Below are 13,863 nucleotides of genomic sequence, written 5' to 3' on the forward strand. Positions count from 1 at the left end.
CCTCCACCTACCCTCCTCTCCTCCTTCCAGTACACATTAATTGATTTGATTATTTTTTATTAGATTGTAAGCTCTTTGAGCAGGGACTGTCTTCTATGTTTGTGCAGCGCTGCGTACGCCTTGTAGCGCTATAAAAATGCTAAATAATAGTAGTAGTAGTAGTAGTACTTTTAACCATGCTAGCTGTCATTTGTAAATATGTGGAATGCATCTGGTCTGGACTTCCAAGATGGTATTTTTAAACAAAGTCCATGCCTGATTTAAAGTCCTAACTTTTGCAGCCAATCCTTTAAGCCTTTTTTAGCCATTTTCCTCATTTTATCGTAGTGGCCCTTTCATAAGAACATACTGGGATAGACCGAAGGTCCATCAAGCCCAACATCCTGTTTCCAATAGTGGCCAATCCAGGTTACAAGTACCTGGCAAGATCCCAAAACAGTACAATACATTTTATGCTGCTTATCCTAGAAATAAGTACTGGAGTTTCCCCAAGTCCATCTTAATACTGGTTTATGGATTTTTCTTTTAGGAAGCTATCCAAACCTTTTTTAAACGCCACTAAGCTAACTGCTTTTAATACATTCTCTGGCAACGAATTCCAGAATTTAATTACATGTTGAGTGAAGAAATAATTTCTCTGATTTGTTTTAAATTTACTACTTTGTAGCTTCATTGTGTGCCCCCTAGTCCTATTATTTTTGGAAAGAGTAAACAAGTGATTCACGTCTACTCGTTGTACTCCACTCATTATTTTATAAAAAACTGTATCATATCTCCCCTCAGCCATCTTTTCTCCAAGCTGAAGAGCCTTAGCCTCTTTAGCCTTTCCTCATAAGGAAGTTGTCCCATCTCCGTTATCATTTTCATCACCCTTCTCTGCACCTTTTCTAATTCCACTATATCTTTTTTGAGATGCAGTGACCAGAATTGCGCACAGTATTCGAGGTGCGTTTGCACCATGGAGCAATACAAAGGCATTATAACATCCTCATTTGTGATTTCCTTTCTGACTTCACTCCAGATAGTTCAAATTTGATCATGTTATGATCACTGTTTCGCAGCAGACCCAACATCGTTACCTCTCATACTATGCCCTGCATTCAACTAAGGACTAGATCTAAAATAGCTCCCTGTTTTGTTGGTTCCTGAACTGGAAGTCATTTGAGATTGTATTTTCCATTTCCCCCTGATCACTATCGAGAACTGGACTATAAGTTCTTACTTAGAGTACATGTGCCTCTTTGAAGGGCTTATAGGGCTCATTTAGCTACTGGAGGTGAATGTCCCAAATGTAAAGCTGCTAGAGCGGCACTAGCTCACATGTTTTGTCGCTGGTCTTTGATGTAGCCCTTCTGGAGGAAGCTTATAGAATTTTTATGTCACTTAGGACACACCACACTGACTCTCCAACTCTTGATGTACTATTTATATGCAAACTAGTAAAAAAGGCCCGTTTCTGACACAAATGAAACAGGCGCTAGCAAGGCTTTCCTTGGAGTGTTTATGTTTGAGAGAGTGTATGTGAGAGTGACTGTGTGTGAGAGAGAGAGTGAGTGTGCGAGTGTGTGTGTGTGAGAGAGAGAGAGAGTGAGTCTGGGTGCGAGTGTGTCAGAGGGAGAGTGTGTGTGTGAGAATGAGAGTGTGTGCAAGTGCGTATGTGAGACAGTGTTAGAGAGAGAGAGTGTGTTTCACACAGATACAGTATGTGTGAGAGAGAGAGTGTGTGAGACACAGACTCTCTGTGAGACTGAGTGTATGAGACCAAGAGAGTGTGTGAGTGACTGTGTGACACATAGAGAGTGAATGTGATACAGTGTGAGACACAGAGTGTGTGAGAGACAGTGTGTGAGAGTGAGAGAGAGAAAGACATTGACTGTGAGAGAGTGTGTGTGAGAGAGAGTGTGTGTGTGTGTGAGACAGCGATACCTCCCCCCCCCCTCTCTGGTGTCAGGCCCCCCCCTCCCTCCCTCTCTCTGGTGTCAGGCCCCCCTCTCTCTCTGGTGTCTGAGCGTTGCTGTGCAGGACGCTGAGCTCTGGCTGTGCTTCAAGGAACTGACCAATCCTATTTAATAGAATGCACCTCCAACATTCTGAAGCCGAGAAACCTTGTGTGGTTGATCACTTCTGCTTGTGACGAACCCGGAAGTACGTGATGTCAATTCAGGAGATGGATACAGAGAGCAGGTGCGTTTTATTATATAGGATACTTGTCCTCTATACACATAGATGGGAGCAAATTATTCATATCCAAAGCATCATTACTTGTGAAACGAATGCTATTACTACTGTGTAGGAGTGGTCATACACCTAGTCTGTCACAGTAGCATGATTTGATGTTTAATCTGCTTCTCGTTGAACATAGGGGTGTGGGGATCTCAAGATTCTCCCAAGCGGTCTCTAATCAGTTTAGGAACCATACTGGAGTACTCTTACTCATAGTAGTTTGATTTTGAATAGGTGAATGATGGTTGCACTAAAGGGTGGGGAGGGAAATGGTTGGGTTTAGGGAGGGAGGGTGGGCGGGCAGGAGGGTTTGAGGTTTACTGTAGGTTTATTGAAAATGTGTTCTGTGAGTTCCGTTCTCTGCCCTAGCCCCTCTTTCGTGGCTTTTGTTTACCTATGATTGGAGGCCTATATACAGTGGTGTGCTGGAGCAGGCTCTCACAGGCTCGCAAGAGCCGGTTGTTAAGTTTTTAAGAATTTTGGGAGCCGGTTGTTAAAGTAGGGCCCTCCATGGCTACTTTAACAACTGGCTCCCCAAATGTGGGCTTGGGCCCCCTGCTGAATTTCTTTTACTTTGCTGGTGGGGATGCTGAGCCCTTCCAGCCAAGTAAATAGACTACTGCTGCTCCCCGCTCCTTGTTTCCAGTTCTGGGCAGCAGGCTGGTACTTCTCAAGCATGTGAGAGAAGTTCCAGCATGCTGCTCAGAGCAAGACATAGGGAGTGGTGGCAGTCCATTTATTGGCTGCCAGCAAAGGTATGCCTAGTGTGCCCGCACGAAGGGAGGGAGGAGAGAGAGGAAAGTGTCGCTCCCCCGGCCACCCCTGGCCCTTCCAACTGCAGAGCTGGCTACATCCGGAGAAAGAGCCTGTTGTTAAAAATTTACCAACACACCCCTGCCTATATATATCCAGTATGGTGGGGGGTTTGAGAGTGGTTATATGGTACACCAACCCCAGCCTCTTCACTCCCTCTTCACCTTCTTTCTTTCAAGATATGCCTGTTCTCTTTAGAGTTTAGACTGTAGCTGTGCATATTGTTCTCTCTAGTGTTTGTATGCTGTATGGCATGTTTCTTTGAACTACTGTTGTCTTTTCAATGTCCTTGAATACTCACAATAAAGGTGATTTAAAAAAAAAATACTACTTGTGTATCCCAACATGACACTGATGTCATCAAACCCATGTGGATGGGATCACCATGCAGTAAGTGAGTACCTTAAGGGGATCATTTATGAATAGCCTGTACTATACATTAGTATAATGACCCCTTAAGTGTCCCATCTGGTGGGTAACCAACTTTGGTCTAGATTAGCAGTTCTTAGCTGGGATGTGGTGATGCAACAGTGTGTCACACAGACCTGATGGTTGTGTTGGGGGCTAGCAGGAGGCCTGTCTCTCAAACTTCTTGCACTATAGAACCAGTGGCTCCCAAACCTGTTCTGGGGAACCCCAGCCAGTCAGGTTTTCAGGATATCTACAATAAATATTCATAAGATAGATTTGCATACCAAGGAGGTAGTATATGCAAATCAATCTCCTGCATATTCATCGTGGATATCCTAAAAACCTGACTTGATAGGTTTCCCCAGGACAGGTTTGGGAATCACTGGGTTACATTCTAACCCTGTGAGGAAGTCCTAAGTGACAACAATTCTACTAGCTTCCTCCAGAAAGTTTGTATCAATGAGCAGTGCCAAAACATGTGAGCTAGTGTCACTCTAGGAGCCTCTGGAAAATCTCAGCTTGGACCTATGCCTCTCACTTACCATCCACCAGGCACATGTCAGTCAAAGGCACTTATGAGTAATGCAATCCCCACATGCCTCATACCAGCTTTTTAAGGTTCCAGTCAACCTGGCCCACCTTAGGCAAACGTTCACCATTGGCTTTCCCTCGCTCAATCCAGGGCTCGTCCAGCAGTTCAGCAGGAGCTGGGTCGCCCAGCCAGCAGCCTTCCAACTCCTTGGGTATCACTCCCTCCACAGGCGTACCTGTTCGCATCCAGATCCTCCGGAGCAAATACTCCACTTCTGGGCTGTTCACTACCCAAGAAGTGGCCAAGGGTTTTAAAAAGGTTTGGACAAATTCCTAGAGGAAAAGTCTATAGTCTGCTATTGAGGCAGACATGGGAAGCAACTGCTTGCCCTGGGATTTGTAGTATGGAGTGTTGCTACGATTTGGGTTTCTGCCAGGTACTTGTGACCTGGCTTGGCCACTGTTTGGAAAACAGGATACTGGGCTAGATGGATGGCTACTCTTATATTCATAGGGCCACAAGGATGTTCACGTCCACTTACCCCCTGGCCAGACAGAGATATTCTAACATGGTGGTGTGCTTTGGCAGGCCCATGTCTGGATCTTTGGGCACTTTCCACATGATGCCGTTCTTTCTTTCATGTGGAGTTTCTCTGCTGCCTTGAGGCCTTTCCAGGTGTCCCGGAGGGCTTCTGGTATTGGTGATGCTGTCTTGGGTCCTGGTGACACTCCCTCTTGGGGGAGCACCATCTCCTTCTCCAACACTCTCTGTTTCCACCCTGTGATCACAGGCTCTGGACTACTGACCATCTGGGATGAGGTTTGGGGGATGCTGGGGCTCAACTCCTCCTTGCCTTCACTCCCCCTCCTCTTAGTAGGCACCTCTGGTGTCGCTGAGCCTCCCGGTCTCAAGCTGGTATGTGGGCTCTCTGGCTTTGGTGGATCTGACCCAGCCACGCCCATCTTCTTGGGGCCTTCCCACACGGAACTCATGGCAGCGGATTCTGCCTTTCTCCGTTCCCAGATCCTTGTCTGGATGTAGCTCTGGTCCTTTCTGGTGGGTTTCTCTTTCTCAATCTCCCTCAGAACTGGGACCTCTACGGTAATGGTCACCACGCTCTCCTCTCTCTTGTAGAACCCCATACCACACTCTTGGCAGCACAACCACACTGGAGCGGGTCACTCTGGTAGGTGCACCACAGGCAGATGACTCGGCCCATTCTCACGCCATCCTCCACTGCCATCTCGACAACTGCACACAACTGATGCACCATCTCCTCCACTCAATCTCTCTCACAAACCAACACAAACTTAAACTCCTCTACACAATCCATATGCTCCTCTCTGGCTTTTATCTCCACGAGCAACACTCTTGGTCCACACGCTCAACCTCCGCCCTCTATCATTGTGTGTGACGTCAGACGAGCTAAACGTCCAATGGAAACTTGCTCCCACAATTCCACAGAGCGGTTAATGATTTGGCACACTTTCCTCCATTCCCCCCGCTGTAAGCATGAGAACAGCAGCCATAATGCTCCCTCGGATCTTTCCCGCCACTTTCCCCAGATACTCACAGTTCAGATGTTATCACTCCAGTCTGCCTGGCAGTTGGTATAGCCAGCTTGCACAGTTGTTTCTGGGAGGGCAAGTTTCAAATTTGCTGTTCGAAATCAAGTAGTCTTTCTCTGGTGCAGGCAATATTTTGTAAGTCCCAGGTCTGTATCCACAGTCTCTCTGGGCATTTATTGCCCTATTCCACACTTCTCCAACACTGGAAAATCAAATTTGTAACCTTGGTTAAAAGAAAGTCTCTCCAGCTTAAATCCCATTGTCCTGCCATTTTGTGTAACCCAGGTCCAACCAACCAGCTCAGTTCTCTCTCTCTGTAAAGACCTGGGCCAGAAACAGAACTTTCACCTTTTCTTACTCCTCGCACCTAATTCAGTCCTTTTCTTTTGAGCTTGAGCGCAGGCCAGGCCGTAGGATGTTAAGCTGGGCTTATTCTTGAATATGCTTTAACAGTCCAGGAACAGATTCTTTGCTCACCCTCCCAAAAGCATGCTCAACACACCAAGGAATTATAATTTTTATGCAACTTTACTGAACTCTGTAACAGTACAAACCTTTATATACAGTCAGCATTTGTTTTAAGAGGGTTTTGTTTCATTCTATCCCAGACCAATTTGATACAGTCTCATCCACTATTTCAACAACTTCAGATGGTAACTCAAGGTATATACAAAATATCACTTCTTCTGTTGATCCCTTTGGGCTTTATAATTCAGAGCTGGTCCTGATGTCTTTGCTCAGCATCTGGTACCCTCAGGATCAGACATCCCTGACTTTCCTCCTTCCAGCAATGTAACTCTCAGGGTTACACCCTGGCCTTGAACAGGTTTCACCTGCTCCAACTCCTGCTCCTGGACTTCCCTCCCATCTGGGGACATCCCACATGCTCCCCCCCCCCCCCCCCAGTGACTCCAGGGAAGAACCACACCACTCAGTAATCCCTATATAATGGAGGATTACACAGAGAGTGCAGTTATTTGCAGTGATAGTTTCTCAAGAGATTTGGACAAAATAGTAATTGAAAAACTAAACTTTATGGACTATTATTCTCTATCATACTTACCAATATGAATAATAATATATGCATGTTATAATTTTCTGTGTACAGAGACATGCGGTTCAGCTCTTCATATGCAACCACTGTAGAGAGTCAAGAATCATCATCTTGTGACCCTGCACCAAATGCTCAACAGCAACAGCTTGTACTTATGGTTGCCAGGAGTAACCAGTCAGAAACACCACAGGTACATTAAAATATCCTACTTTCTAAAGTTTAATTTGGTTTATTTCATTTGATATACCACCCTTCGGCATAATCAGAGTGGTGTGCAATCAAATGGTCAGATTGAAAGGAAGTTAATTAAATATCTCAAAGGAAAGAAGTAAAAAAGAGAGTGGATTTACATCTTTCAGGGCAGGCACCAATGCAAGCCCTCCCTTAGTTGTATTTAAAATGTATTCACACAACTCTCTTGTCAATAAACGGTAACTTATTCTAGAGCCATTTTTATTATTTTCTGTTCAGTCAAAGTTGTGTGTTCATATGGGGTTTTTCACATTTTAGAGTACAATTTCAGTTGTACATGCAGTTCCAAGCATGTGCAAAACCTCATTTTTCAAACAGATGATACATATGAGAGTTGACTTTAAAAATCAATGGGTCAACAATCAACTGCTGCATTCAGTGTTTATTTTTTACATGCTGTCTGTGGTAGTCAGAAAATATCTGCCTTTGTGCACAATCAGAGCAGCTCCTCCTGAATGTCAAATGCTGTACCATATGCCACAGGCTTGTGCTACAAGACAGGCCTCCAATGGGTCCTGCAGCAGAGCCCTGTAGGTCTCAAAATTGCCCTCCCTCCCTGTTACCAGCCCACATCCTAATCCATCCTGCTGTGCATCTCTATTAGGCCAAGTTAAGGTTACATCAACTGTCCTAGGGCCTTCAGCAGTCTGTGATACCAGTGGAACTAGGGTGGCCCACCACAGCCCTTGATACATGGCATCCAAAGGGGGGAGGGGTTAGGAACCACATGCCTGCAGTCTCCCTTTCCACTACATTCTGCCAGCTTATGGCTGTAGGCCATATGGGAGTGTGGCCCTTTCTGACCATTGTCAAGGGTCCACATATTGACTTGCTAGGTGTAGAGGGCAGGCTGGCCCTTCAGTTGGTGAGATGGCCAGGACAGCACAAAGGGAGTAAAGGCTAACCATAGACCAAACCAACGCAGGAGATGATGCAGATAAATGATTTATTGGTTGTACATAGGAACTGACATGGTCTGTGTTTCGACACGCCAAGGCGCCTGCCTCAGGGGTCACATATGGTATTCTAAAAACATGTAAATGTATCATACATATATATCATAATAATAATAATATAAAAACGTATATTTGCACAATTGAATAATAAAAATAAATGTAAACAAAAGCCAAATTAATAAATATAAAATTTTAAATCAAAACTAAAACACATACATTTTGTATAATACATAAAACATATACTTTGTGTTTAGGAGCAGACAAATCAGCTAAAAAGATAAATACTATATATATATATATATATATATATATATATGACATAATCTGTATATGTAAAATCAAGCGATATCCATACCACTGGACTAATATATGAAGAGATGTGTCATCTATTTAAAAATTATAGTGTCTTATGTATAAAACCCATAAAAACATAAAAATTTACCGCAGAGTACACTGGCTAAATGAAGTTACTATCAAGGGTACACTCTGTGAGATTGAAAACAAATTTCCACCAGATACAAACTCTATAAAATTAAAAAGATGAATATAATGAGGCATGATATGGTACAATTACATATCTGTAAGATAGTCCTTGGAGCAAATGAACTATGTAAATGCAGTGGGCAAAAAAAACGTGCATATGGAAGCACCCAAAACAGATAGAAAACTAAGCAATGCTAACGTCATTAAAAAAGCCCCCCCCCCCAAACAAAACAAACAAAAGCAAAAATTGGACAGTTACCTGTTTTGTTTTTTGGCTTCCTTTCTCCCTTCCCCTCACCACAGCCACCTGAGGTTCCCTCTTCCTCTCCCTCCCTCCCCACGGCCACCTGAGGTATAGTTCTGCAAGTTTATTTTTCAATTCTATCAGTACTCTGGGATGAATACCATCTGGTCCAGGCGATTTGTTGCTCTTCAGTTTGTCAAATTGCACCATTTAATCTTTCAGTTTCTCTGGCTCGTCAGCTTTGAATACCATTTATGGCACCGGTATCTCTCCCAAATCTTCCTTGGTGAAGACCGAAGCAAACAATTCATTTAATGTCTCCGCTATGGCTTTGTCTGAGTGCCCCTTTTACCCCTCAGTCATCTAGTGGTCACCATGGCCTATATAACTATGACAAGGGTGTTACCTTCCCTAAGAATTCTGCATTATCATTATTATCATCATTAGCCCTAGTGCCAAGGAGAGGGTTGGTGCTTTTTTATCTTGGTCAATATGTGACTAATATGAATTTTTCTTTTTCTTTTCTTTCCTTTCATGCCAAATCTCATTGCAAATTAGACATATGCCCAAATAGCCTTATGACATCTGTCCCTCAACAATTTATGACAGACCTAACGATTCACGTGAACTATATGCTACAAAATGGACTCTTCCCGAAGGAGAAAGGAAACATTCTACTCACCCCCATACCCAAAGATTCAAACAAAAGTGCCAGTGAACTAACCAAATACAGGCCAGTAGCATCCATTTCCTTAATAACCAAACTAACGGAAGGGATGGTGACCAAACAACTCACAAACTACTTAAACAAATTCTCAATACACAATTCCCAGTCAGGATTTCAATCTAACCACAGTACGGAAACAGTACTAGTTACTCTCATGACTAAATTCAAACAAACGATTGCAACTGGCAAGAGCATACTACTTCTACAATTTGACATGTCTAGTGCCTTCGACATGGTTGATCATGGAATACTACTATATATCCGCGAGTACTTCGGAATTGGAGGCAACGTTCTCAATTGGTTCAAGGGGTTCCTAACCACACGATCATACCAAGTGACATCCAATTCGTCTACATCAGCCACATGGATACCTGAATGCAGAGTTCCACAGGGATCCCCCCTCTCACCGACTCGATTCAACTTAATGATGATACCCTTGGCCAAACTACTATCAAACCAAAACCTCAACCCATACATATACACAGACGACGTAACGATCTACATCCCATTTAAACAAGATCTAACAGAAATTTCCAATGAGATCAACTAAAGTCTACATATCATGCATACATGGGCGGATGCATTTCAGCTGAAACTCAATGCAGAAAAAACCCAATGCCTAATACTCACCTCTCAACACAACATGAACAAATTCACCACCATTTACACACCAAAACTGAATCTCCCAATCTCGGACACCCTAAAAATTCTTGGAGTTACCATTGATCGACACCTAACACTTGAGAACCATGCGAAAAACACAATCAAGAAGATGTTCCACTCAATGTGGAAATTAAAAAGAGTAAAACCTTTCTTCCCAAGCAACGTTTTCTGTAACCTGGTACAATCAATGGTACTCAATCATCTAGACTACTGCAACGCACTTTATGCCGGCTGCAAAGAGCAAATAATCAAGAAACTTCAGACAGCCCAGAACACTGCAGCTAGACTCATATTCGGTAAAACAAAATATGAAAGTGCTAAACCCTTATGAGAAAAACTACACTAGCTCCCATTTAAAGAACGCATCACGTTCAAAATATGCTCCCTAGTTCATAAAATCATTCACGGAGATGCCCCAGCCTACATGTCAGACCTGATAGACTTACCACCCAGGAAAGCTAAAAGATCATCTCGCACATTCCTAAATCTTCACTTCCCCAACTGTAAAGGTCTAAAATACAAACTAACACATGCGTCTACTTTTTCATACCTGAGCACACAATTCTGGAACGCGCTGCCGCGCAACTTAAAAACGATTTATGAATTAACTAACTTCCGCAAACTTCTGAAGACCCATCCCTTTAACAAGGTATACCAGAAAGATCAACAAATGTGAACGCCTCACATACATCCAGAATTGTCTTATAATATCTGATTGTTATACTACTATCATGTTTATCATTATAATGTTACCCAAGATACTTCTGCAATACTAAATGACTATTTTCTTATATATTTCCACCATTCATGATGTATTGTAAGCCACATTGAGCCTGCAAAGAGGTGGGAAAATGTGGGATACAAATGCAATAAATAAATAAAATACTTTATTACCAGTGGTCATCTTGCTGAAATTTAGACTAGATCAGAGGTTCCCAAATGTGTCCCGGGGAGAGCCCTAATCAGTTGTTTTTTTTAGGTTATCCACAATGAATATGCATGAGTGAACTTTTCATGCATGCAGATCTATCTCATAAATATTAATTATTGATATCCTGAAAACTTAACTGGTTGGGAGCTCCCCCCAGGACTGTTAGGGAACCTCTGAGGTAGATGTGCAACAAGATCACTGTATGAAGATACTCAACAAAACTTGAAAGATAAATGTATGCAATTTTTCTCTCCTCAGAAAGGCAATTAGTGTTCTTTATTAGAATTAGTAAAAAGAGTCAGTACAATCAGTAAGATGTCTTCTCTGCTTTTTTGCTTTCAAAGCCTCTGAGTCAGGCACATGAAGAATCTTCCTGCACTTCATCACAACTCAAGTTCAATAGGCGACAATTCTACAAATTAGCAATTTTCCCTGGCAAATGGATAGAGTTCTGGTACGATCGACTTACTTTATTGGCACTACTAGACAGGTATGGTTTTTTGAAATGGCGTTATTGATTATATTATATTATGAGCAGTAGGCAACATTGTGATACCTAGTGACAGCCAATTGTGGATAGATTATCCTTGAATGAATTTGTAACTGCATTTTATGTATGTTTTTTATGTTTTGTTTTTATTTTATGTATGTTCATTTGTAACCCGTTTAGATAATGTGAGATATGATTTTTTAAAATAAATAAATTAGAAATATTTTTCCCTCACCCCCAGTTTCCTAAAGAAGAATCAAAGTTTTCTGCTTCCTTACCCAATTCAATATTCAGACAGTAAAAGAATAATTCTATACCAGGCAATTAAGTTCCCAGAGAGCACCTTGTAGAAGCCTCTTCTATAAAGGAAAATAGGTGCCTACTTTCTTTCATAAAATACTAGTGTGATTGGGTATATACATGCCTAACATTTAGGCACAGGAACTTATGCTAGCTACAGAGCCTGGTGTACGTGTGAGCACTTTAGAACAGCAGCTACTTGCATAACTTAAAGTATTCTATAAGTCATGTGTTTAAGTGAGATCCTCGAGGAGCCTACCCATCCTCGGCATCTTGTACACCCCATTTGCAAATACTTGCTATTAATAGGCATTTGCAGAATAGCGCTCAGGTGGCACGTTGGCATATATGTGTATGTGTGCGCATATATGTGACCATCTCTGAGGAAATAGTCCACATTGTAGAATTGAGTCATGGTGAGGAAAGCATTTAGGAACTGGGATAAACAGTGTGAAACAGCAGGTGGGTAAGGCCTGTTGTGACTGCCACCACAGACTGAAAGGTTCCAATAGTGGGCAAGGCAAGGAAAGCTGTGATCTTGAGATAGACTGAGCAAGTGTTTGGTATTCATTTGAATTTAGGTACGATTGATCCTGATGGATTTGCACTGCCGCAGCAATTAAAGAATTATATTATGTTATGGTTTTATTTTTCAGTATGATTGCTGTATGTTTGATTTTGTCTGTACTGTTTTTATGGCGTTTAATTATTTTATTGGTAGTCGATGAGACCTGTTTACAGAATTGGTGGGTTATCAAAATTTTTAATAAACATAAACACAGGATTGCTCCTGTGTGTCCTGGCCTGAAGGAGGGGTTCTAGCTGCTGACACTGGTGCTGTATGGCAGCTCTGTTGAAAGAGAACTTTGTAATGCACTGTTTATCAGTAAAGTCCATGAACTGGGTCCTTGGCCTGAATATACTTTGATAGGGGTGCCACCTGCTTGCCCTCACCTCCCAACCCTCAGCCACATTCAGAAATGCATGTATGACAAAGTCATTCAACTCACCCATGACTATTGTGCAGCTGTCCTACCACCACAGATGCAAAACATTAACATCACGTCACCCACTGTTACCTACTGCAGTACCAAACACCACTTAGTGAGTCACTTACCTAGCACCAGCACAGTACAAAGCACACACTCACTCAGCACCAGCATACAGCATACACTCCCAGCATCAGCACACTCCACACAAGCAGTTAGCACCTGGACATTGCACACTGACAAACAGGGTCTGTACAAACACACACGAACTGCAGGTAAGGAGTTACAATGGGAGGTGTGCTGGGTTGGGGTCATTGAGGGGTTGGTAGGAGATGGGGTGTTGTGAATGAGGGGGAAGCAGGTGTGGGCAACAGGTTCAAGGAGAGACAAACAAACAGGCAGGGCTCACTATGTAGGGTTTAAACAATTCACACTGGGGCACACAGAGACAGCAAGCAAACCACAATCCACTTCTCCACTCTCCTTAATTTACCTACAACATAGGTGGATTACAAAAGACAATTGCAGCTTCACTTGTTCACTTTTATATCAGATCTAGGGATGGATGGCCTCACTTCCGTCCCTGGACATCGGCTTGCTGTCCGTTATCACGTTTGGACGTCCAGATTGTGATGCCACCCTTGACACGCCCCCAGAACACCCATTCTGGGAGTGTCCATTTTGGGAGGCCTACCTCACTTGGATTTCCCTATGTGGGCATTGTAAAATCGCAATTTGGACATGTGCTGCTGTTACAATTTGACATATATAGTGTGTTTGACCTGGTGGACCACGATATTTTATTGAATTTGCTAAATGACTATCCTGCTTATAATTGAAAGAGAAAAACGCCTATATTGCGACCCAAATCGGGAGATGGGCGTCTTTCTCCCGTGGGCGCCCAAATCGGTATAATCGAAAGCCGATTTTGGGCGTTTCCAACTGCAATCCGTCGCGGAAATGGGTAAAGTTGACGGGGGCTTGTCGGAGGCGTGGTGAAGGCGGAACTGGGGCGTGGTTATCAGCTGAGGAGAGATGGGCGTCTTTAGCTGATAATCGAAAAAAAAGGCGTTTTTACCGCGATTTTGGGTCACTTTTTTGGACCCTTTTTTTTCACGAACAGGTCCCAAAAAAGTGCCCCAACTGACCAGATGACCACTGGAAGGAATCGGGGATGACCTCCCCGGACTCCTCCAGTGGTCACTAACCCCCTCCCACCAAAAAAAA

At 43.0% G+C, this 13,863-nt stretch overlaps 1 protein-coding gene across 1 annotated transcript in view; it reads left to right on the plus strand.

Annotated features, from left to right (window-relative positions):
* PCNX2 (pecanex 2) overlaps nt 1–13,863 on the plus strand; it is a 1,017,260-nt gene that overhangs the window by 327,496 nt on the left and 675,901 nt on the right. The window contains exons 9-10 of the mRNA XM_030194986.1: nt 6,656–6,791; nt 11,202–11,347. Of these exons, the coding sequence (XP_030050846.1) occupies nt 6,656–6,791; nt 11,202–11,347 (282 nt within the window). The remainder of the gene's footprint in view (nt 1–6,655; nt 6,792–11,201; nt 11,348–13,863) is intronic.

The sequence above is a fragment of the Microcaecilia unicolor genome, chromosome 3, assembly GCF_901765095.1.
Source record: "Microcaecilia unicolor chromosome 3, aMicUni1.1, whole genome shotgun sequence".
Taxonomy (NCBI): domain Eukaryota; kingdom Metazoa; phylum Chordata; class Amphibia; order Gymnophiona; family Siphonopidae; genus Microcaecilia; species Microcaecilia unicolor.